Source organism: Drosophila novamexicana, unplaced genomic scaffold, assembly GCF_003285875.2.
Source record: "Drosophila novamexicana strain 15010-1031.04,08,12 unplaced genomic scaffold, DnovRS2.1 tig00000462-arrow-pilon, whole genome shotgun sequence".
Classification (NCBI taxonomy): Eukaryota; Metazoa; Arthropoda; class Insecta; order Diptera; family Drosophilidae; genus Drosophila; species Drosophila novamexicana.
Genome location: NW_020824806.1, coordinates 4231930 through 4254358, shown reverse-complemented (window position 1 = coordinate 4254358; position 22429 = coordinate 4231930). Strand labels below are relative to the sequence as shown.

The window sequence follows — 22429 nt, the reverse complement described above, 5'->3', positions numbered from 1 at the left end:
CTATTTAACGCCCGTTATGCTGCGCAGCCAGGGCTTGTAGAATGTGGTGCGCATATAGACGCCCGGCAGATACGGCGCCGCACACTTGATGCCATGCGACACGGTGCCGGCCAGCTCGTAGCGTCCGTCGGGACGCTGCAGCACCAGGGGACCGCCGCTGTCGCCCTGCGAGGACAATGAGGGATAAACATGATTAAAAGTTTCTGTCCAAATTGCATCATTAAGTGCAGCCTCACCTCGCACGAGTCCTTCTGCCCGTTGGCATAGCCCGCACACAGAAACGAGCCAAGAATCTTCTTGTTATGCCCGGCGGTGTGGAACATCTCCTGGCAGACGCTGTTCTCAATTATTGGCACCTGTTGCGTGCGAAACGGCAATTAAAAGTTTTATTCGGTTAAATGTCAAGCCATGCTGGCTGACCACCAGCTAACCACACGCACCTGCACCTCCTGCAGCACCGAGGGCACACCGCCGCCGTACTTGAGACGCCCCCAGCCGGTCACCGTTGCCATGCGACCGGTGAAGTCAGCCAGATCGTTGGGCATGCAAATTGGCACTGCAAGGAAAAAGTTGGACAGTTTGTTAACTTAAATGTGAGTAGGAATTGAATATGACCTGAGACTTATTTTCGCTTTGGAGTTCAAAATGAGACAGTAACAAATATTTCTGATTAACTTTTCTCGCGCAAAGCTGCATTTACGGAATATATGTGTTCTATCGCCAAAGTATCGCTTGGGCGATAAAAAAGCGATAGTAAATGTTTATTCTAGTCTAGTCTAGCCTTGCTGTGACACTCAAAAAACACAACGACTTACCTATATGCATTTAGAGAATAGATGTGCTCTATCGCCAAAGTATCGCTTGGCCGATAAAAAAGCGATAGCGAACGTTTTTGCTTTTACACACAATTATAAAGTATTGCCACAAAGTCTAGCTTTTCTATAACTTCAAAAACCGACCTACTTAAAACCGACCTCGCCGAACTATCGCTTGGACGGTAAAAAAGCGATAGCTAGCATTTTTCTCTTTTACACACAATTATTAAGTATTGCCAGTAATCGAACTTCGCTGTGACAACCAACGACTTACCTATATGCGTATCGAACTGCACGGGACTGTCCATTTCCAGCAGCGCCAGATCGTTCTCAAACGTGGCCGGATCGTATTGGCGATGGACAATGACGCGCTTGACATTCTTGGTAACGGGACGTTTGCTCTCCAGATCACCGGAGATATCAAACTCGCCCATGACAGCGACCAAAGAGGCCAAGAATCTAACGAAATGATTAATGATTGGAATATTAGCAAAAGGTTTTGGTTAGGATTGGCTCAAGACTTACCCGGGCTGACAATGGGCGGCGGTGATGACATAGCGACTGGTGATTAGAACGCCGCCACATTTGTTCTTGGTGAAGAGGCCCAGCCAGGTGGACTCGCGTACCAGGACCTGCCAGGGAAAGGCGCCGAATGTGGAGCCTTTGCCGCCGACAATGCGACCCGACTTCACATGTGGACGTACGCCGCATTCTGTTGATGGGGAGTGAAATGTGAGGTTAGGAGTAGGGAGTGTTCACAAAGCGAGAGAGTGAGAGCGAATGATCGGGTGACCGAGCGAGCGAGCGTGCGTCCAGACTGACAGCCGGTGAGATATAGAGTAAAAATATTGGGAATAGAACTGCGAATATTTGCGGAAGGAGGCAAGAATTGAATGAACTGATCGGTTGGTTGTGGGATGGGACTGGGAACAGGTTGAACTGGGTTGAACTAGAACTAGCTATGTGACTAAGGGATAGCGATTGGGTTGATCAATGATGGCGTTGCCTGTGGCCAGGCCGTTTCAGGCGGCGACGTGCTATAATTTTGGATGGATTAAAATGCAAGTGTAAGGTTAAGGACGATCGATTCGGATGGATTTTGGTTGGGGGGTTATCGAACATTATGTGCATGAATCATATTAGAAACAAGAGAGAAAACAGAGAAGAGAGAGAGAGAGACAGTTTGTTTTTGGGGTCCATGCTACAAACACTCAACACTTACGTATTTTGCGTCCGTTTGCACCACCATAAGAGCTCAGCGTCTCCTGTTCGATTTCGTTCTCATGCGGACTTGGATTGACATCCTCCTCATCCTCCTCGTCAACAATTTCATCGTTCTCGGGCCGCGCCGTGGTCTTGGCCGTGGTGCTTACGCGCTTTGTTGGCTTCTTCGAGCTGGGACGACGCGTTGTGCTGCTGGCCGATGAGGTGGGTCGACGTGTGGCCGGTTTGCGTGTGCTGGTGGCCGAGGTCTTCTTGTTGGGCGCCTTAGTGGATACACGTGTCACGGGCTTCTTTGTGGTCGCCCTGGGCTTCGAGGTGGTCGCCACCCGCACCGGTTTGCGTGTGGTCTTGCGGTTGACATTGTTGGTGCTGGCGGCGCCCGATGAATAAGTGGAGGCCGTATTGTTTGTCTCGTCGATCATGTCGGCGAGCGCCTCAAAGTTGCCCTGCAATGAGGCCACCAGTTTGTGCACGAGCGTGTGCATCTTGTCCTTCAGCACAATATCCTCGACAAAAGCGGGCGTGGATAGCTCCAGATCGCTGGTCACAGCGCTTGAGGCGGCGGACATGTTCAGATTTGGATTGCGCACCGGCGGGAAGTTGACAAAATCATTCGGTGAGGTATATGTTTCCTCGACAATCTGGCCAACCTTCTCGCCGGGCACCGAGAATGCCGGATATGTGGGCGTCGGACCATAATATCCCGGAAAAGCGGGCTTATCATCGGATGGCACACCGTACAACGCTTCTGTGGTCGATTGTGTGAAGGTCAAGTGCACCGGACTGCTGCCGACACCACCGGCTGGCATGCCAAAATAACCCGGATCCTCAAAATCGTTGGAGCTTACCACAGACGGCGTATTGCCGGGACGTCGGGTCCCAATCGGTCCATAGACATAGGAATTTGTATTGTCACCCAATTTTGTGTTATCCCAATTGCTCGACGTGGCCAAATTTATGTTCGACGGCTTGGGCGTGATCAGCACGGTGGGCTTCGAGGGCTTGGGCGTAATGTTGATCTGCACAAAGCCGGGCTTCTTGTGGCCACCACCATAGCTGCTGCTCGTCGGCTGCTGAATGTGTATGGGCGTCGAGGCGGTGGCATAGAGGGGCGGCTGATAGTTGCCCGGCGTGGAGCCCAATATATTCTCAGCGGTGCTCTGTATAAACGCATCCAGCTTATCGTCGGCCATAAAGAGCGGCGGCACCTTATCGTAATGATAGTCCACGGTGGCTGGCGGACGCGGCGTGGTGGGACCCGTCACATAGCTGGTGGCAATCGGCTTGGAGGAGACGGGCTTGCGCGTGGGCGAGCTGGCCGCCGGCTCATGGTAGCTGAGCACGGATGGCGCGGGCTGCTCATAGGTGGCGGGTGCAGGCGCGGGCGCAGGCGCTGGCGCCGACTGTTCGTAGTTGGGACTGGGCTGGGCGGGCTTGCCATAGCCAGGCTGATCGTAGCTGACAGCTGGCGAAGATGGCTCATCATAGCTGGCCGTAGGCGTGGCAGCCTGTTCATAGCCCGCAGCGGAAGCAGCCGAGGAGAACTCCTCATAACTGGCAGTAGCTGACGCCGGCTGTTCATAGCCCGAGCTCGGAGCTTGGCCGTAGCCGGAGTCCAACTGTTGCGGCTCACTGTTGTAGTTGGCCGCCGGCTGCTTAATGAGTGTGTGGGTGACGGATGACTCCGACGCCTCCGTGTGGTAGCTGCTGCTCGGCGGCTGCTGCTGGACGGGTCTCCTCGTGTTCTGCTCGCTCTGTGTTGGCTTTTTCTTAATGCTCGTCGGCTGCTTGGCTGGCGGACGCCTTGTCGTGGGCTTGGGTCGTGGCCTGGGACTGGCTGTAATCAAAACTGGACGCAGTGAGGAGCTCTCGTATTGCGGGCGCTGCGCTTGCGTTGTTGTTGTGGCCGCCAGATAGCTGCTGGTGGGCGCCGGACTGGCTGTGGCTAGCTTCTCGGTCTGCTGTTGATAGCCGGCAGAGGTTTCATCATACTGCTCCTGCACCTTGGTTGTGTGCGAGGAGACAGACACCTCGGCGGGCAGGGGGTCATTGTAATGCTGCATGGTCACCATGCCAATGTAGGAGGCCACGGGACGATGGGGCGTTGAGGGACGCACATAGACGGGCGAGGGAGACTGCGGCGCTTCCGTGTAGCTGTTCGTGATCTTCTCAAAGTTGACCTCAGTGTTGCCCTCCAGCGAGCCGCTGCTGAGCTGACCATAGCCCGAGGGCTCATTGTCCGCCTGATTGGAGTCGCCCTCCATGTAGGACATGTCCACCGGATAGGCTATACCCATGACGGGCATTTTATTGAACTCGGAAGTCTGCGGTGCCTGCGGCGAGATGGCATCATGATAGGTAGTCGCTGGCATTGTGTGCTCGTCCAGCACCTGAGACTGATCCTCGTTGTAGGTGGGACGCGGCGTGGGCAGCTCCACGGACTGACTGTTCGTGGCGGTCGCATCCTGTTCAGCGGACACCTTGTCATAGCTGGGCTCCTCATAGGCCGTGGTCGTATAGCCATATTCCTGCTGCTGCTGCTCCAGCTGCTGTGCCTTGGTAGCCTCGCCATTCTGCTCCTGGCTACCCTGCTCGTAGTAGCTGGGCGACTGCGCGGTGGCCGACGTCTCGCTGTGCTCTGCCTGTGGTGCATAGCCATACGAAGGCGTCTGCTGACTGACCACGTTGTAGCTAGGGCCATGGCTGCTGTTGTTCAGCTGTAATATAATCGACTCAATGGAGTCCACGTGCGTGGTTATCGAGGAGACTGTGGTGGGATTGCTCTGTGCCGCAGCAGGTCGCTTCTCATTGTTGTAGGTGGGCACCAGAATATATTTATCTTCCGCTGAGGCGCTGGGTTGCGTGCTGCTCGAAGAGGAGGAGGAGGAAATGTAGCTCTGGGAAGAGGGCTGCTGATGATGTTGATGCTGTTGCTGTTGCTGTTGCTGCTGCTGCTGCTGATGTTGATGCTGTTGCTGCTCCTGTGGAGGCTGCACATAGACAGGCTGTGGGCCGTAGCCCGTGGAGAACTGCAAATCCTCAACCAGATCCGCATCAGCGCCGGGATGTGTGATGTCGCTGTGCGTAAACTCGCCGCCATCGAGTATCAAATGATTGTGATGATGCATATTCGATTGCTGAGCAGGCTTGGGCTTGGGCTTCAGCTGCTGCACTGGTCGCTTCATCACCTCGGCCAGCTGGGGCACAGGCTTTGACTGCGCCGCGGTCTTTGGCGGCGGCTTGGCTTGCGGTTTGGGCTGCGGCTTCGGCTTGGGCTGGGGCTTAGGCTTCGGCGTGGTTATGCTAGCTGGCGCCTTGGTGGCGGGTGTTTCCTCAAAGCTGCTGGAGGACTCGGAGCTACCGCTGCTGTGCTCCAAATGCCCATTGACTATCTTGTTGGGTACCTCGGTGGTGAATGTCAGAACGTCATCCATATGCTCGGGCGGCAGCGTTGCCAGCACCTGCATCACGAAATCATCATTGCCTGGCGGCGAGGAGAACGTGTTTATCTTCACCGAATGCTTGTTCACTTGTATGGCTGGCGGCAGCTCCGTCGGCTTCAGCTCATTGGTGCTGATCTCCTCATTGTTGGGCTGCAGCTCCGCTTCCTGTTCGAACTCCACGCTGGCCGATTGCGAGTGTGTCGCCTCCGTGGAGCTGCTGGCAAAGCTCAGCTCATCCGTCTGCACGCTCTGACCCTGACTAGCCGTGCTGCCCAGCTGCTGATACACCTTATCCAGATTCTGTTGATCGTAAATGCCCTGCGCCGGCTGCTCATCGCTGAGCTGCTGCTGCTGCTGCTGTTGCTGCTCATCGCTGAGCTGCTGCTGCTGCTGCTGCTCGCCATAGTTCTCATAGGAGGATTGGGCCGCCGCCTGCTGCTGCTGTTGCTGCTGGTGCTGCAGCTTTTGCTGCTGCTGCTGGAAGTAGGCATTCTGTGCATCGTTGATCAGCGTGCTGGCCAGCTCGTGCGTCTGCGGTATCTGACAGCAGGCGCCGAACAGGAAGCCATCCATGCAAGCGCCCACCACCTCGCCGCCCCGCTGTGCGCACTCGTGATTGAACATGCATATGGTCGGGCCATTGGAGCGCGGATCCGAACTGGGCAGCGTTTTGGTGGCACGACAGTGCTTTGGTGTTATGCGATAGCCGCCAAACAGTTTGCGACCAGCTGCGAGAAAGAGAAAGAGAGAGTTAAAGAAGTTTCATCAACATTTTACCTTCTTGAAAAGTAATAATGATTTCTAAACAAATTATTCTATATTTAAGTAGGCATTTTCAGCTATTTTTCTCGTTTTAAGAAGATTTACGTTTCCTGCCTTAATTGAGAGGCGCTTTAGTAAATATGACAAGGAGTATTCGCGCATAAATATGCCAGCTCTTTTATAAGCAGGAAAAAAATATTTAGTAAATAGGTTAAATATGCTTTCCTCTGCTCAAATCTATTATGCCCACTTTAACAAGGCGCAGGGTATACTAATTAAAGCTCTCTCCTCAGTTCTTTGAGTCTGCAAGCTAGAATATTGTATATACATATTCTACATAATCTACTTATTATCTGACTATGAGCAATTTGTGCATCTATGTGTATATCCTGTACTTATTTGACAAAGGGTATAATAGTTTTGTGCAAATGCATGGGAAAGGAAAGATAACCTTTTTCTCCGGCTTCATCGTAAACAACATCAAGAGCCAAGTCGAAGCACTCTCTCACTCTTCTGCTTCAAATATTGAAAACTTAACTTGTTTTTTTTTGTTGAGAGAGTTGCTTAGCATTCTAATTGAGTTGCGAGCAATTTCCGCTTCAGCCTAATGCTTGGGGGCAATTAATTAATCAGCCAACTGCAGAAATCAAAGCCAGGCAACTGTACATAATTGGATTAGCCTGGTGAAAATTGAGTAGTTTCTGTGAAATTCTTGAAATGAAAGTGACATTTTTTGTTTTTGCCCATAAAGTTGGCCATTTAATGGCGTTTTGCAGTGCTAATTATGAGCAAAAGAAAAAAAAAACCGCCAAAACAATAAACTCAATTAACATGAGGAGCAACATTTGCCGTGCGCTGCAAGCGGCTGCTAACGGGGCCAGTTGAAAGGCAGTTGCCAAGTGAAAGTGCCGCTTGCCGCAGTTGCTGCAGCAAGGTCAAAGTTCAAAGCTGGCTTTTTATGGACTCACTGCTGGTGCTGGTGGTGCTGCTGCTGTTAAGTTAAATGCACCTTGATTGCATTTTGGGCTGCTTTGGCAAATGATGTCGCGCCGCAAAAACTTTGCTCATTAGCAAATGACATGCGACTGGCAACTTGACATTTTAGACATTTATCGATCTTTCTTTTTTGTGGCACTGCAGGTGCTAGGGTTGGGGGAGGGAAGTTGGCTTAGCTGGCAATTAACACCTCAAGCGCTGGCGCTTGCTCCACTTGGTGCCGGCTGCGTGCTCCCATTTCCAGTTTGGTCGCGAAGACTATGTCAATGTTTGTGTGAAATTGGAGCAGAGTCGAAATTCACGTTGAGTGCCAGATTCTAAGCCAACAGAAAATAAAAAACTAAAATCGTCCATTCTGTGGTCGCAATCAATTAACAATCGAGTTGCTAATTAAATGAAAAACAAGCACAATTACATTTACAGCTAGGCCCATAAAATGAGGCAGCCATAAAAAAAACATAAGCCTGGAGTTTCCCTCGAGCAACTCCTGAGCCAATAAAGCGGAGAGAAAAGGTGCTCTCAGTGAAAGTAAACACGGCGCGAAAAGTGAATAACTTATCAGCGGCGCCCAAAAACTCCAATTAGAATGTTCGCCCGTAACCTCAGCTCCAACTTCAACCGCAAATAACAAGAAACATGAAAAAATACATAATTGCGAAAAGTGATAGTGTTTTGTTAGCCTTTTTCATTTCATTTCATTTATTTATTTAATTTTTTTTCTTATATATATTTCTCCATTTCATTTGCAGTTTTATAAATGATTTCGTTTTTCTGCTCTGTGGCTTTGCTGCTTTTTTATAATTTAGTTTTTTTTTTATTATTATAAATGTACACGCTTTTTGTGGCTTTATTATTTGCAGACATTTCGCATTTTATGATTAGACACTCAAGTGCGCTGAAGTATTCTTCCGACAATCGTTAAAAGTTGGTAAACCCACAAGCGATGGGAAATGGCCGCAGGCCCCATGCGCTGTTAACTTAACAGCGCACTTAACAGCGCTGCTTGTAGTTAACATAATTATGGTGTCTGGCAGCGCTCTCTTGCCCTGCTAGCAAACTTTCAATGGCTGTGCGAGTGTGTGTGTGTGTTTGAGTGTTAATTATGCAGCTTAACATAATTTGTTTGATTTACGCCAAGCAAAATGTTAATGGCACATGCAAGGGCCTCATTTAGCTAAGATAATGCATAGGTTTAGTGTTTGGAGGCTAATTGAATAATCAAAATGTTAGCTTAGAGCTTTAGAAGCTTGGAAATTAAGTTATTTAGAGTATAACTAGATACTATTGTTATAAACATAAAGTATATGAGATTTTAAGAACTTGGGTAGCTTTTTTATATATATATGAGAGGTATTCAGAGTGTTATCATCCAATGTTAAACAAGTGAGGTTAGGTGTTAATATCAAATGTTAAACAAGTGGGGTTAGGTTAATATATGTTATCGCTGCTGAGCAGCTGTTTCAATAAAATCAACCACTTTTCTTACTTGACAAAGCCTTCAAAGAACACAATCGCAACTCTACCTGGTCGTGCTTTCTATTCTCCCAATTCGTGACCTTCACAAAAGTCTATAGCTCTGGGTGTGTCTGATAAAAGAGTGAGAAATTCAATAAACAAAACACTCGGTTCGTTGCGGCATTGCCCATTAAATATGCAAAGAATGTTTCAACGCGTCGCTGCATGAACATTAGATATTTTTATTTATTTTTATTTATAAATTCTTTTCTATTTTTTCTTTGGTGCGCCTCACCTGCTCTTAAGAGCGCAAAACGTAGTCGTAACTGAGCGCGTGTGACTCTTATAAATAATTTGTGATTTGGTTGGGTTTTAATTCGATTTGTCAGGGAGAATTATCGCCAGCCTCTGACCCCAATTGGCGCAACAAGAAATACAAGTCAATGTATCAGCGTAATCAGACGCGATTTGGCATGCAAAATAGGTTACAGCATCGCAACAGCAACAACAACAACTGAGAGCAGCCAAAAAGCCGGCTCACACGCACACACACGCGGCGCGCTGCTCTCTTGACTTTGGGTGGAACGAAAGTGTGTCAAACGCCTGAATAATTTTGCGTTGCTTGCTTATTTTTTTTTTTAACATTTTTCGGTGTTTATCATACAAATGGCAAAGAATAAGCGGCAGCAGGCAGTCAGGAAGCAGCCGAAAATGAGATAACAGGTTGCCCAATCAGACAAAACAACGGCAAACCTGTTGCGCAGCAGCATTAATCATGCCAAAAAGAATAAAGTGTGGCAACCTCTGTGCCTCACTGGGCCTGGGCCCTTGGCATGCCGTGCTCCCATTCGAATTCGAATTGGAATTCTTTTGGCTGCAGTCCTGAAACAGTTATCAAGTGCAGTGAAATTTAAACACACAAACGAAATTAATTGCAAAGAGAAGAAGAGTGACATTCTCAGTGGGTCACTGGGCCCTTGCCAGACCGAGCTTCACAATTCGAGTTCGAATTCCAATTGGAATTCGCTTGTTGCTGTGTTGGAACAGTTAGCGACTGCATTTCATTTATATCGCATGCAGTGAAATTTACACACACATCCGAGCACACACACACACACACACACACACATAGATGGGCAAACGAAAAATTAATTAAATCATGAAATATGCGGCACGGCAAGCAACGCAGAGCCATTCAGCAGATCGAATTCGTAGAACTTGTTTTCTTCCCAAGCATCCGAGTGCTGCGGAGTGCTGCCAGACTGTCAAAGAATGTAAACAAACGAGGCGCTTTAACGGTAAAATGGAAAATTATTATCGATCAATTAGCTCAACGTTGCAAAAAAGAAGAAAGAAAAAAAAACAACTATATAGTCGCATATGGAAGTATATGCAAACATGCAATACCACGTGTCGGATCGGTTTCAGACAAGCCTTCAATTTGCATAGATGTTGTTCTCCCGACCAGTTTTGCATTTAACAATTCTTGCTCTGATTGCATTGTGAAAGTGTTGAAATGTTCTTGGACTACATTTATGGTAATTTTAGTTGAATTAATGGAACAAACATGAGAATATAAAAAACAAAATTTCATACCTAATTAATTATCAAGTAATCATTTGCCGAAAGTTTGCTTAAAACAGTTAAAAAACTTATGTAAAAGTTTATTAGATATCAGACAAGTTGCCCTAACGACATATTGATTGCAAAAATTATAATAAACAGATAAAGCAGAGGCCAAACATTTGTCACTTTTCACGAAATTACCATAAAAAGTGGTAACATTTGGTCTGCAGGTTAATTTCACTTTTCATAGACGAAAGGAAAACTGTTTACTGTTGGTTTTATTTTTTATATGAATCTCTATCGCTTGATTCGGGCTACTACTAATTATGACTAGCCCAACAACGACAACAAATCTAACAACAACAACAATAATAATAATCATCCGAGCTAAAGCGAGAGTTTTTTGGTTTTTTTCGTGATAGTTAAATTGAATTTGTTTTGTGATTTGTAGCCGTTTTTTTTATGATTGTATTTTTCTTGTTTTCATCTTCGTCTTTTTATTAATTTTAATGGGCTTTACGTGCGACTCTGCGCTATTACAAACATCTGTACGTATAATCTCTCTAATCTGGCATCTCTTTCTACGCCATTCTGCGATGTCACGCAAGAAGTTTTTCCGTTTTGCGTGTTGGAAAATGAAAGTTGTAGTTTTTTTTATTGTAGTTTGCCTTTAGGCATTTGTGTAATAAAGCTCAAGCTTTTGACCCTTGAGCAGCACTGCACTTGCTGTTCGAAATGCTTATCAGTCACAATATATGATGGTCAGGGTCACACTGGCAGCAAATAGAGTGGCAACGCTGTGTGGCAGCTGAGCCGGAACAAAACATTTCTATTAATCACATTTTAATTGAATTGTTTAACAACAGCCAACAGCAACAACAACAATAAGAGAAATAACTGCAGCTGTAGTAACATATTAAGCATAACTTGTTGCATGCTCTGGTAGGCGCACGGTGAATTGGACTGTGGCATGCAGCATATAACCGATTTGCACGCAAAGCCACGCCAAACGGGAAGGCAGCGCCTTGAATTACATAAAATTGCATTTGAAAGTCGCGGCATAAATACACATACACACACACACACAGACACACACTCAAACACGCATGCACACAGCTTTGCAGATGCTCGCATTTGATCCCGGCTGTGGGTCGCGGCGTCGGGTGTCGCTGCTCGAATTGGCACAGCATCCGAATCGGCATCGGCTTCGTCGCCTTCACCTGCCAGCGTCAACGCCCCCTTCGCCCCTTGCCACGACGTAAATTGTAACAGTGACCCAAATAAAATGCGGCGACCGAAAAGACCGGTAATGTAACAGTGAATGTGCAAGTGCTTCCACTGCTGACAGTCGCTCTGTACATGCCTTACACACATATACATATATATTTCTCTGCACATATGTACATAGTTGTACGTATTTTACGCATGCAATTCTAATGGGAAATTGTTTTTATTGTTGTCGATGTTGTTTTTGCAAAACCAGTATTAAAAGAGGCGATCAGAGCGCGTGACAGTGATGCGCCAACTGCATATCGTGTCACGACAATCGCCTGATGCGTTCGCTACCGTAATGGCAATCAATTAGTAAAGCTGCGTATGCAGCTCACGCATGTGCAGCAGCAGATTTCTCACATACCTTATTTATTATATAACTGCTTGCGATTTAATGCAAAGTGTGGCAAACAAAAATAGCCAAATATATATGGACAAATTACAGTATGTATCAATTGCGTTGTCTTGCATTGAATTAATTACTTCTATGTGTGAACGAAATCTAACTAGTTCATTTTATGCAAGCTGCATACCCGGCACTTGCGCATGCAGCTCTGTAAGCAATTGCACCAGTTTGCATCGAGATTGTTATCGATTATCGATAAGCTAAGTCCGGCTTTTGCACGCAAGAAAAGATAACAATTTTGGCGCTTTGGCAGTGAAATAATAATAAAAATAACCTTTTAAATTAGTTTAAACGTGTAAAAATTACAGTAGTGTGTACTTTATGAAGTTGCAATGTGCCAACTGCAGTTAAATATGGCTGATGGGTGTAATTATTTGTATTTGCTGCCAACAGTGCCGCGGTCAGTAGCTGCTGCCAAGTGCTTGTTATTGTATTTAATATTGAATTAATATCTGGAATCTCTCTTTCTATCTCACGCAGCCATCTCTCTGCTCGTATCGTAACAAGAAAGGTAATCACAGTGTCAACCACGAGCCGAATGCGTTCTGCGACGAACAGGTTGCGCAGCGACACCAAAAGCGGGGCTCCAGCCGTTGGTCAAGCAGCACACGCACACAAACACACACACACAGACATCACACATACACACACAGATGTAGTTATTAAAAGATATCATCGTATGGGACATGGCTGTGGTGGCATTTGCGCCAGTTTCGTTTCTGGCCTGCTCCGCTCTGCTTTATTGTTCATGCATTGTAGGTAAGTACATTATTCCGTTTTGTTTTCATTACAACTCTTATTATTATACTTATTATTATTATCTTACGCTTTTTGTGTGGCACTTTTCTGCCAGGTCATTCAAATTCGTTGGGGCCTTGGGGCATGATAAGAACTTTGCTTTGTGCCCATGTAAATGATTATTATTATTTGTATTGTTTTTGCACAATGAAACGGTTTTGGTAAAGTGAAAAATTTGTGTGGTACAAAAGGGGAAATGTGGTGGGAGGGAGAGGGGTTAGCAAACGGCTTTTCTCCGTTTTCTGAAATGACTAAGTGCAATTGATTTAGGATGTGAATCTACTTCTGCCCTAACTTTTAAGTCAATACAAATGTGGTAAAAATGAAAAATAAAATATGTTTGAACATCAAATCAAATATGCCAGATGATCGCAAATCTATAGCTAAATAAAAAGAAGAGTATTGTCCGTGTATGTGTGTTGAGTGTGTGAACGAGCAGTGAAAGTTGTCGGCCGCAATAAATGACATCATTTTGGCAAAAGCCTCATTTCCAATCGATAACCAAAGCATTGAGAATGCGATTTGACGCGACTGCACAACCAGCTAAACTCTTAACAAAAGACAAACAAAAGTTTTTTGTTAGACTCTTTAATGGATGCACACGAAAGAGTTCGTAACAGACAGACAGGCATTTAATGCCAATGCTGAATTCGTGCGAAAATAAAAGAATATGTGGTGTCATACAACGGAAGTAGTAGCTGGCAACAGTTCCCAACAAAAGCAACGGCAGCCAATCGTCAGCGAGGCGCATTTCACTTTCACCGCCAAACATGTCAAAACAAATTGAATGTTTGCTATGTGTTTCCTGTTAGACGCATCCATAACAAAAGTCTTGGACTCGCCAAACTGTGTGCACAAGTCGATAATTTGTAACTGCTGCTTTGTCAATAAAAGGAAAACATGGCCACAGAGCTGGAGCACTTGAACAATTGTTGATGAGCTTAAAAGATAAACTAAATAGCAAACAACAAACGAGTCTGAGTACAAATGAGTATACTCATAAATACTCACAAACACGCATATGAGTCTATAAGTACGAATGAGTACTCACAGACTGACACACTCTCATTTAAGCTATGCACTAATAGTTACGCGCTACTCTCCAACGTAGGAAGTGCAACTTAATTGCCATCATATGATATTTATGAGTACGGTTTGTTTGTGTGTGTCTCTCTCTCTTGGGTGAAATGCTCGCACTCGGGCACTTGATGTTGATGATGTGTCACAGTTTTTAATGCGATTGAGTTTAAGTTTTATGATGTGGTAAACGTCTGTGGGAAAATTTGTGCACCCCGCTGCCCAAACAAAGTGTTGAAAGAAAGTCAAAAATGTCGCTTTCACATTAATTGCAAGCAAGGGAAATATGAAATGAAATGAAACAACGTTGCGTATGCGCAATTTGCATAAATTGATAACAAATAAAAATTACCGCTCAAGCGCCTGGTCAAGAGCCTCTTTTAAACAATTAGCCTAGTACGTCTAAAAGCCAAACAAAAGAGTCTTATGAATTGCTTTTTGAACATAATAATATGCCAGGAGAGAGAGGCAGAGAGAGAGGGAGACGCTTATGTGGAGCATTTGACCGCACAGCGGTAAAACGTGATCTCGAAATTATATCGATGCCAAAGCGACACGGAAAATTGAACGACGACCAGCTGAGCCGAACTAAACAACTGACTGACTGACTGCTGTTGTTGCCGCCGCTGCTGCTGCTGCTGCCAGCGGCTGCAAGTTGTGCTGTCTTCAGACTGCAGTCTGCAAGTCTTCCAAGTGTTCAACTCTGCAGCTTCCTGCCCCTAGGCTAGCTGAGTGAAGTGAGCCGCAAATTACCGCAAACTCAACGTCAACTGCAGGCCGACAAGTGCACATACGCTAACTGGCACACGCGGCGATCAGAACCTGTATAAGATTTGCTATTGTTGTTGTTGTTGTTGCTGTTGTTGTTGTTGTTGTTGTGGCTACTGGCTAAGACATTTTCATTTCGCACGCGCAATCAGCTCGGACAGCTCGGCCGCGGGTTTTCCTTTGGTGCACAAATAAAAATTGAATAGAAATTGAAAATTGTTTTATGCTTGTAACTTTGCTGCAAGAGTTACACACACACATCTGTTGGTAATGATATATTGTGTGCATGATTGGCATTTGCTGTCTCTGACCTGACGCAGCAAAGTTGTCCGCAAAACGGAAGCACTGCGTTTTCTTTTCTACCTGAGCCAACCTACAAAAGTGTTTGTTCAATGATTTGATGATTTGATTATGTGTGTGTGTGTGTGTGTGTGTTTGGCAAGAAGTTTTCACAGCGTTTGCTGCACAAACAAACTGCAACTGCTGTTAAACTCTGCCATGGGGCAACTTGAGCTTGGAGTTTAATAACCCGAGCATTTTTTCTATATACATTTCTATTTATATGTATATCTTTTTTTGTTCTAATTGAAATTTAACTATACATTTTAATTTATGGTTAAGTGTTCTGAATTCGTTGTGAAATTTCGCATTTTCATAAATTATCTATCTCCACATTTTTACTTCGCGATAATAAAGCCTTCTAATAACGGAATATATGGGGGAATGCTTAGAAGAAACTTGTTTAAATATTATATATTATATCAAGAAACTGTTCGAATTTGGTACCCTTTGATATATCTTAACAACCCATAGATGATTTTAAGGCTTAACTGACAAGTTGCTGCTTGACTCAGGAAGTCGTTCGCTACATTAAAATAATTTTAATATGCTCTTTAAGCTACAGTTCGCTGTGCGACCAATCGATTGGTAATTAAACGTGCCACATAAATAGTAAGCGCGCAAATGAATTATTTGCTTTTATTTTGACACTCGTACAGCTTTTGTTCAAGTTTGCCGCTTAAGTCTTTCGTTTGTTGATGTCGCTTTGAACTAATTCAGCACACATAAAACCTCAAGCTCAACTTTGAGGCAAACTCAATAGCTGTGCCAGTGCCTTCGATTCCAGCTAATAGCTTGACACATTAGAAATTTGTTTCACTTTTTAAATCGGCAACAATTAACACGAAAGCAGCTTGCAGAAACGTTAAAAACTGTCATAAGAAAGTGTGTGCAGGTATTTGTGCGTATGTGTGTGTGTGTGTGTGACAGACAGATGAGCCTCATGTGCTCATCCTCAGCGCTTGTTTGAATAGCTAAAAATGGCAAATATTGTTGTGCGTGCATGTGTGTGTGTGTGTGTGTGCCCGTAATGTAGCATAAAATGAACCAAATAATTGTCAAGTGCGTTGCGCTTCTGCTTGTGGTGTGTATGTGTGTGTGTGTTTGTATGGAAAGTCATTTTCTGTGCCAAAGTTTTTCATGTGGAATTGTTATTGACACAAAGGCACAGTTTATGTTGGCTCTTATTTGTTTTCTAGCACTTTTTGCGCTTTTCGTTTTATTTTTTTTTGGCCATTGTCAAAGACCAGCAGCAGAGGCTTTCACTCGCAGTGGCAGCAAAGTGTCGAAGTGACACGCTTCTTCGATTTGTCTCAATGCGAATGGGCCGCAAACATGAGCTAGCAATTTGCCAAATTGATTTTCATTCAATTGTTCGGTTTATAATTCTTGCACAGTTTTCTATTAACAGCAGCTTTCTATGCAATTGTACTAAATATACTATATATGGATATATATATACATATATATATATATATATATATATATATATATATATATATATGTATAGCTGTTGAATGGTCTGTCACTTACCGCCGTTCGTTTCAATTGACGATCTAAATCCACTTGTTGTCTGCACAAATAATGCGCCTATTATTATTAATGTTGTTAAAGCGTTGGAAAGTAGTTGCCGTTTTATTGTTGTTCTTGTTGTTGTTGTCGTTTTGGCTGCTGCTATTGGTGTTGTTCTTGTTGTCGCGTTTGTGCGCGACGCTAACGCTGACGCCGGCATAACCCACTTAAACATGTTTGCGCTGGTCTACGGCGGTCGTCGGTCGTTGGTCGTCGGTCGTTGATCGTCACTGGACACTATTCCGGCTAGACGATTCGTCTCGGCTGCAATTTCCACTTAGTTGAGGGTTTAAATGTGGGGACAGTGCGAAAAACAATTACCAACTGTTGATGTTGTAATTGGAAACTGAGACGCGAGTCGCGCGCGCGCACGCCACACCACAAAATGTACCGCTACAGGCAAAACAAAAGACTTAGGCAACGAACGCGTTTCATGCACGACTCTTGAAGCTCTTTTTTGTTTTCTTATTCAAATTGAATCGAAAGAATTCTCTGCTCAACAACAAATAAACCACACTATATTATTTAATGCTTAGCATTCGTTTTAGACGGCGCACTGTTTTTTCGATATTTGATGTTAAATTATTATTTATTGGCGAATTTAATATAGTTCAGCACTTCAAGAGTTGCTACTTGACCATGTCAAGCGCCATGCGTCCGGTCAACTGAACGTTCCGCGTGTGTCTGATTGTCAGCGTTGCCCGTTTGCCAGCGCTGGCCGAGCAGATAACGGACCTTTACCACTTTTGTGTGGCAGAACTTTCACTTTAGCGCGCGAGAGCAATGCCACGAGCGAGCGACAGAGAGCGAAGGAGAGAGAAAGAGCGAGCGAATTTTAGAGAACTGTTGAGTGAGAGAGTGCACGCTTGTACGTGCGAGTATTTGTATGAGGCGCGAGCCGCTTAAATGGTAAACATTTCTATCTATTCGGCATCTACTTGGCTATATTACTGTTAACATCTTGTGCTTTCTCTGTGTGTGTGTGTCTGCTGTGTGTGCGCTCCCAACGTCCGCACGCGTGCGCGTTTCAAACTCAACTGAAACGGTTTACAGCCCCGACTTGCGGTTAAGAGCTGCACAGCGTCTGCCAGTTAACAGACATGTAACTTAACAGTCTGTTAAGCGCATGTTATGCGGCCGCACATAATTGCAATTTGACAGCGTTGACAGCAATAGATTTTTCCAGGCCCAGCTTTCGCCTACTGGGCACACGACTTACGTGCCGCGATATTTGCATTCGATATTCAGCAAGGTTATCGGCCCGCTGCTGTAGATCCGTTCGCAGCCAATAACAAAAGACTGCAAGACACAAACTTGGCAATTAGTGCACTCAAAATTGCTAACAAGCGCAGCAATAACTGTCATCTGCGCACGTATGTATGTGTGTGTGTGTGTGTGTGTGTGTGCATTTGTGGGCCTCTAACCTGTCGTTTGGCATTTCCTTGACCCAAATTTCACTGACTTTAGTTTGTCAACGTCTTTGGACACGCCGCTGCAGCCGCCGCCGCTGCAATTGCCGGGGCTTGGCCTAGCAAAAAAAACATTAGCATAGTCGGAGTTCCAGCTCGAGCCGCGCTGAGCCGGTGCCAGGGCCGGGCACTTGGCTGGTCAAGCGTGCAGCTCCACCAACACGATCTTTGTGTAGAATTTCACTTTCGTTATTGTCGTTGTTGCTGCTGCTTTTGTTGTAGTTGTTGTTTTGTGATTGTTTTCTTTTCATGTTTGGCTTTTTGGTTGGCTCTTGCGGTCAGCTCAGCCAGCGGCCGCAGCATAGCCATTGAAATGGAAAACGTTGCGGCTTATGGCTTGCCATTTGGTTATGCCGGGCACGTGGGTGGCGCATAGCCGTTTATCTTAATGGCCAGAACCACAGCTCGGTGTACTTTCACACCTTCTCGTTGTTGGCAAATTTTGCGTTCCCAGGCGCATCATTAGCCTCTGCTCGGCTGAGATATTACGACATTCGACCAACGTAAATGACTCGATTATAATTTAAATGATTTTAGCCAAGGTAAATTAAAACACAGACAACTTCCAAACGAATCGCTTTCACCTGGACAAAAGCCCAGAAGGTGCCAAAATACAAAAACTAAAAACACAAAACCCGGTCTATAACGAATGAGCCACAATTTAGTCAAAAATAAAGCGAATGATTAAGTTAGTTGCAGCGATTCTGCGCTCGGCTTTGTAGTAGCCGCTAGCTGCGGGATTATATAATCGAAAGCAGATGGGTTGCTCGATAGACAACACAGGAAATAAATAAATGTCATTTGATAAGCGATTGAAAAGACATTTGAATCAATGAATGTGCCACAAATTTGATTTAAAACAAATCCAAATGCATACATTCAGGTATTTGAGATTTCATTAAGCTGAAATCCCCCACCCACCCCCTCTTTGTTAGTGAATGCAGTTTGTTCAAATAAAAAATGGGAATTTGCTGTTACAAATGTAATATATTTAGATTTATAAGCTGAGCTTTTAAACAACAAAGGTTGTTTATTAACAAAGGTAGAAAATATACAATGCAAGGAAAGAGTGAAATATCTATAACGTTAATTTTCTCAATATTGCCTTCATTCATACATATATTGAATTAAATCCGATATTATTATAATATGTTCAAGTATAATTAAGATCTTTTACATCGGACGGACCGACGGACAGACAGCGGAACATGCCTAGATCGACTCGGATATTGATGCTGCTTAAGAATAGATATAGTTTAGGGAGTCGTAGGTACTATCTTCTTCCGTCTGCATACATTTACACAAAAACAATATGCCATCTTTACCAATTTTCAATGGGTTCAGGGTAAAAACTTTTCTCAAAATTAGTCACAGACCTATTGATAAATTCTTATGGTTAAATAAGTTGTGCTCCAACTAAATGTACTTATACTATATTTGTCTAAAATTAATAAAACTCCTTCAAACTTCCCAGTTTTTATAGTAATTATATTTATACAATATTATATTATAGAAATTATAATATATTTCTATATTTAACTAATTTCCAAGCTCTTAATTAACAACAGTTTACATGGTCTGGTCGATCGATTATCGTTTCTCAACATTAATAAACACATTAAGTGGCATTTTTCATGCTTTCTTCTGCTTAATTCTCGTTTATTTGGTTTTAAAAATAGACAATGGAAAATTCCAGCGCTTAAATCATTTTTTTATTTTTGGCATCTTCAGTTCACATATCACTCGAGCTGCTGATGATCCATCATCGCGATGAAATTTCGTTTTTTTTATTATTTGTGATTTATTTTATTTTTCTTTGCACACTTTTTTGACGAACGCTGTGCAAATATTTTGCAGCGGGCAGCTACTACACGATAGATCGCTAATAACAACGGCATAATTAGTGACAAGTGTGTGAATTTGAATTTCTCAAATAATGCCAATCAACGCCAGCTAGCCGCGTGAAAGGCGATGCCGTCGGAGGCGTGGCATTGTCAAAAGCTACATTCTGTGGGCGTTAAGACAATCAAAATTGTAGGCAAAAAACAAGCCAAAAAAAAAAAAAAAGCAAGAAGCCAATATCTTTTTGACATGTGAATTTTGTTGCGAATCTGCAGGTGTAAAACGTGAGATACAAGATATAAGGTCTCTGGCCAGGGGCAAATCGTAACATTTGTTAACAGCCAAAATATAAAAAATCGCCTGCCGTATGCTCAGCAGTTTTTTGTATGCTACTTTTATTTTAACTGTGGGTATTCCTTGTTTCTTGTCTGGTTTTGCTGTTGATTAGGTCTGTCAAAATTTGTTTTCATCGCCGCCGCCGTTGAAAACGAAAGTTCAAACGGGTTGAATGAGTGTGTCTGAAAAATATTTGGAATCGTTGGCAATGCTGAAATCTAATTAATCACTTTGGAGCTGACGACGCCCTTGTGATTAATTGCCAGCTAAATTAAGTTAACATATTTTGCCAACCAATTTTATGATCTGACAGTCAAATCATCATCATTATCCGACTTTGAACTCCACTTTCTACATTATATCCAGCAAGTAGCTTAACAGCCAACCGAGTTCAACACACTAACCCCCGGCCGACAGATTCAATGGAATTCGATTCCCAGTCAGCAGGTTCGTAGCTACCGTAGCTACTAAGAGATATGCAACAATACAATACATAAAACAACAATAATTTCACTTTTAGCATCTGGCAGTTATGTTTATTTTCAACACAAACGAAAACTAAATCAACAAAATACTATAAGTAAAATATATTTAAAGAAACACGACGGATTCAATACTCTTTAGCTTGATTTAAATTTAACAAAATTTGCTCATGTTTGTTGAATATTTATGTAGTATATATTATATATTTTTGTATATATATATATATATGTTACTATTAATCATAATAGTTTTTGATAAATGTTTATTTATTTGTTACCTATTACATATTCTTATTAAATATCAAGCTGTCTCGCATAGGTTTTCACTTCTTTAAGATTGGTTGAATTTGATATGTAGAGGTCAATTTTCTGTTCCCAAAGCAGTTCTTAACAAATGACAGTCAGATTGAAAAGTCAGGTTCGCGGTTCGAATCTTTGACTTTTGGAATAAGTGTTGAAGTCTTATTCTCAAGCCGGGGCTCTTCAAAAGTTGGGATGTAACTATATTCGTGATGATAATAATAACATTAGTATGAATAATAATAGTAATTCTTTAGAAACAATAATAATATTTTTAATTAAATTTTATTTGCAAATTCTTTAGTTGTCTGTGGCAAACATCATGTGAAAGTTGTGATAGCTTAAGCAAGGGCATAACAAGAAAAGAAACTACAGCAACGGCGCATTAGAAATGAAAGTGAGCAGCAACAAGTACAAATACCACGCACACACGCACACACGCACACACACTATCACTATCATAGTTAACTAACTAATGTATGACACGTTAACAAAATGCAAACATAACGAGCTTCGAATTGAGCAGCGGCCACCGTCCGCCCCGGTGGCTGTTAGAAAAAGCCGCAAACAACAAATCGCCGACAATTTCGGTTAGCACGTGTCAATGGCCCGGAAAGGGTCCGTCTCCGGCGGCGGCTGCGGCTGCGGCTACGGTTGGAGCCAACGCTAATCCCCTTGCCTCTGACCGCGGGCAACACATATGATTTAATTTGCTTTGCAGCGCACTTAAAATTAATTACGCAAATGTTATTCAATAGGGTCCGCGGGGCAATAGTCGAAGAAATGGGCGAAACTTTTGCACGAGCTTCGCTCTTGTTGTTGTTGTGTGTTATTGCTGTTGTCGTGCCTTTAACAAATTGCACTATTATTTCATTTGTATTTGGCAATTTATTTTAATTTCATTTGCGCAACAACTTTCGTCTTCATTGCCTTTTCCAATGTTATTTGCGCTTTTCCCCCTCCTCCGAATCTCGCGCATATTTTTGCACCTTTCACAGAATCTTTTTTCTCGCCTCATTTTGTTTACTTCCGTCTCGGACAGAGCGTTATTTCTCTGGCTCTTACAATGTAATCATCTCCTATATATATACAATTTTTTATTATTATTTGTTTATATTGTTCGGCCATTTAATTGGCGAAAATTGAAAAGGGAAAATATTTGTCTGTACACTTGGTGTAGGTGTCTCGGCTCAGGCAATTAATTAGAAAGCGAAACTTTTAATTTATTTAACACACAAAAAAAACTGCACAAAACACTCGTTAGTGTCCAAAAGAAAATGCATAAATACTTGTCCAAGTTTTTGCTTCTTTGATTACTTCCATTTCCATGTGATAAATGTTGGGCGGGAAAACATTTGCGGCTGCCTTCACTTCATTTTTGAGTGGGTCACAAGTTTTTATTGAACAAATATAAAGCCATCTCTTTAGAGATCTTACGAGCTTTTTATTATCTTAATGCTGAACTAAACAAAGGTTTTTTTAATCCTGGTCAGAATGATTTTTATAT

The 22429-nt window shown here is 43.6% G+C and overlaps 1 protein-coding gene across 1 annotated transcript; it reads right to left on the bottom strand.

Annotated features, from left to right (window-relative positions):
• Positions 1 to 16668, bottom strand: LOC115760724 (serine protease lint). The gene is made up of 7 exons (XM_030702198.1): positions 16455 to 16668; positions 2038 to 6210; positions 1341 to 1527; positions 1090 to 1274; positions 441 to 556; positions 237 to 356; positions 1 to 165 (listed from the first exon to the last, which is right to left on the bottom strand). Exons 1-7 carry the CDS (start codon positions 16666 to 16668, stop codon positions 1 to 3), a joined length of 5160 nt encoding a protein of 1719 aa, XP_030558058.1.
• Positions 16669 to 22429: the final 5761 nt, after the last annotated feature.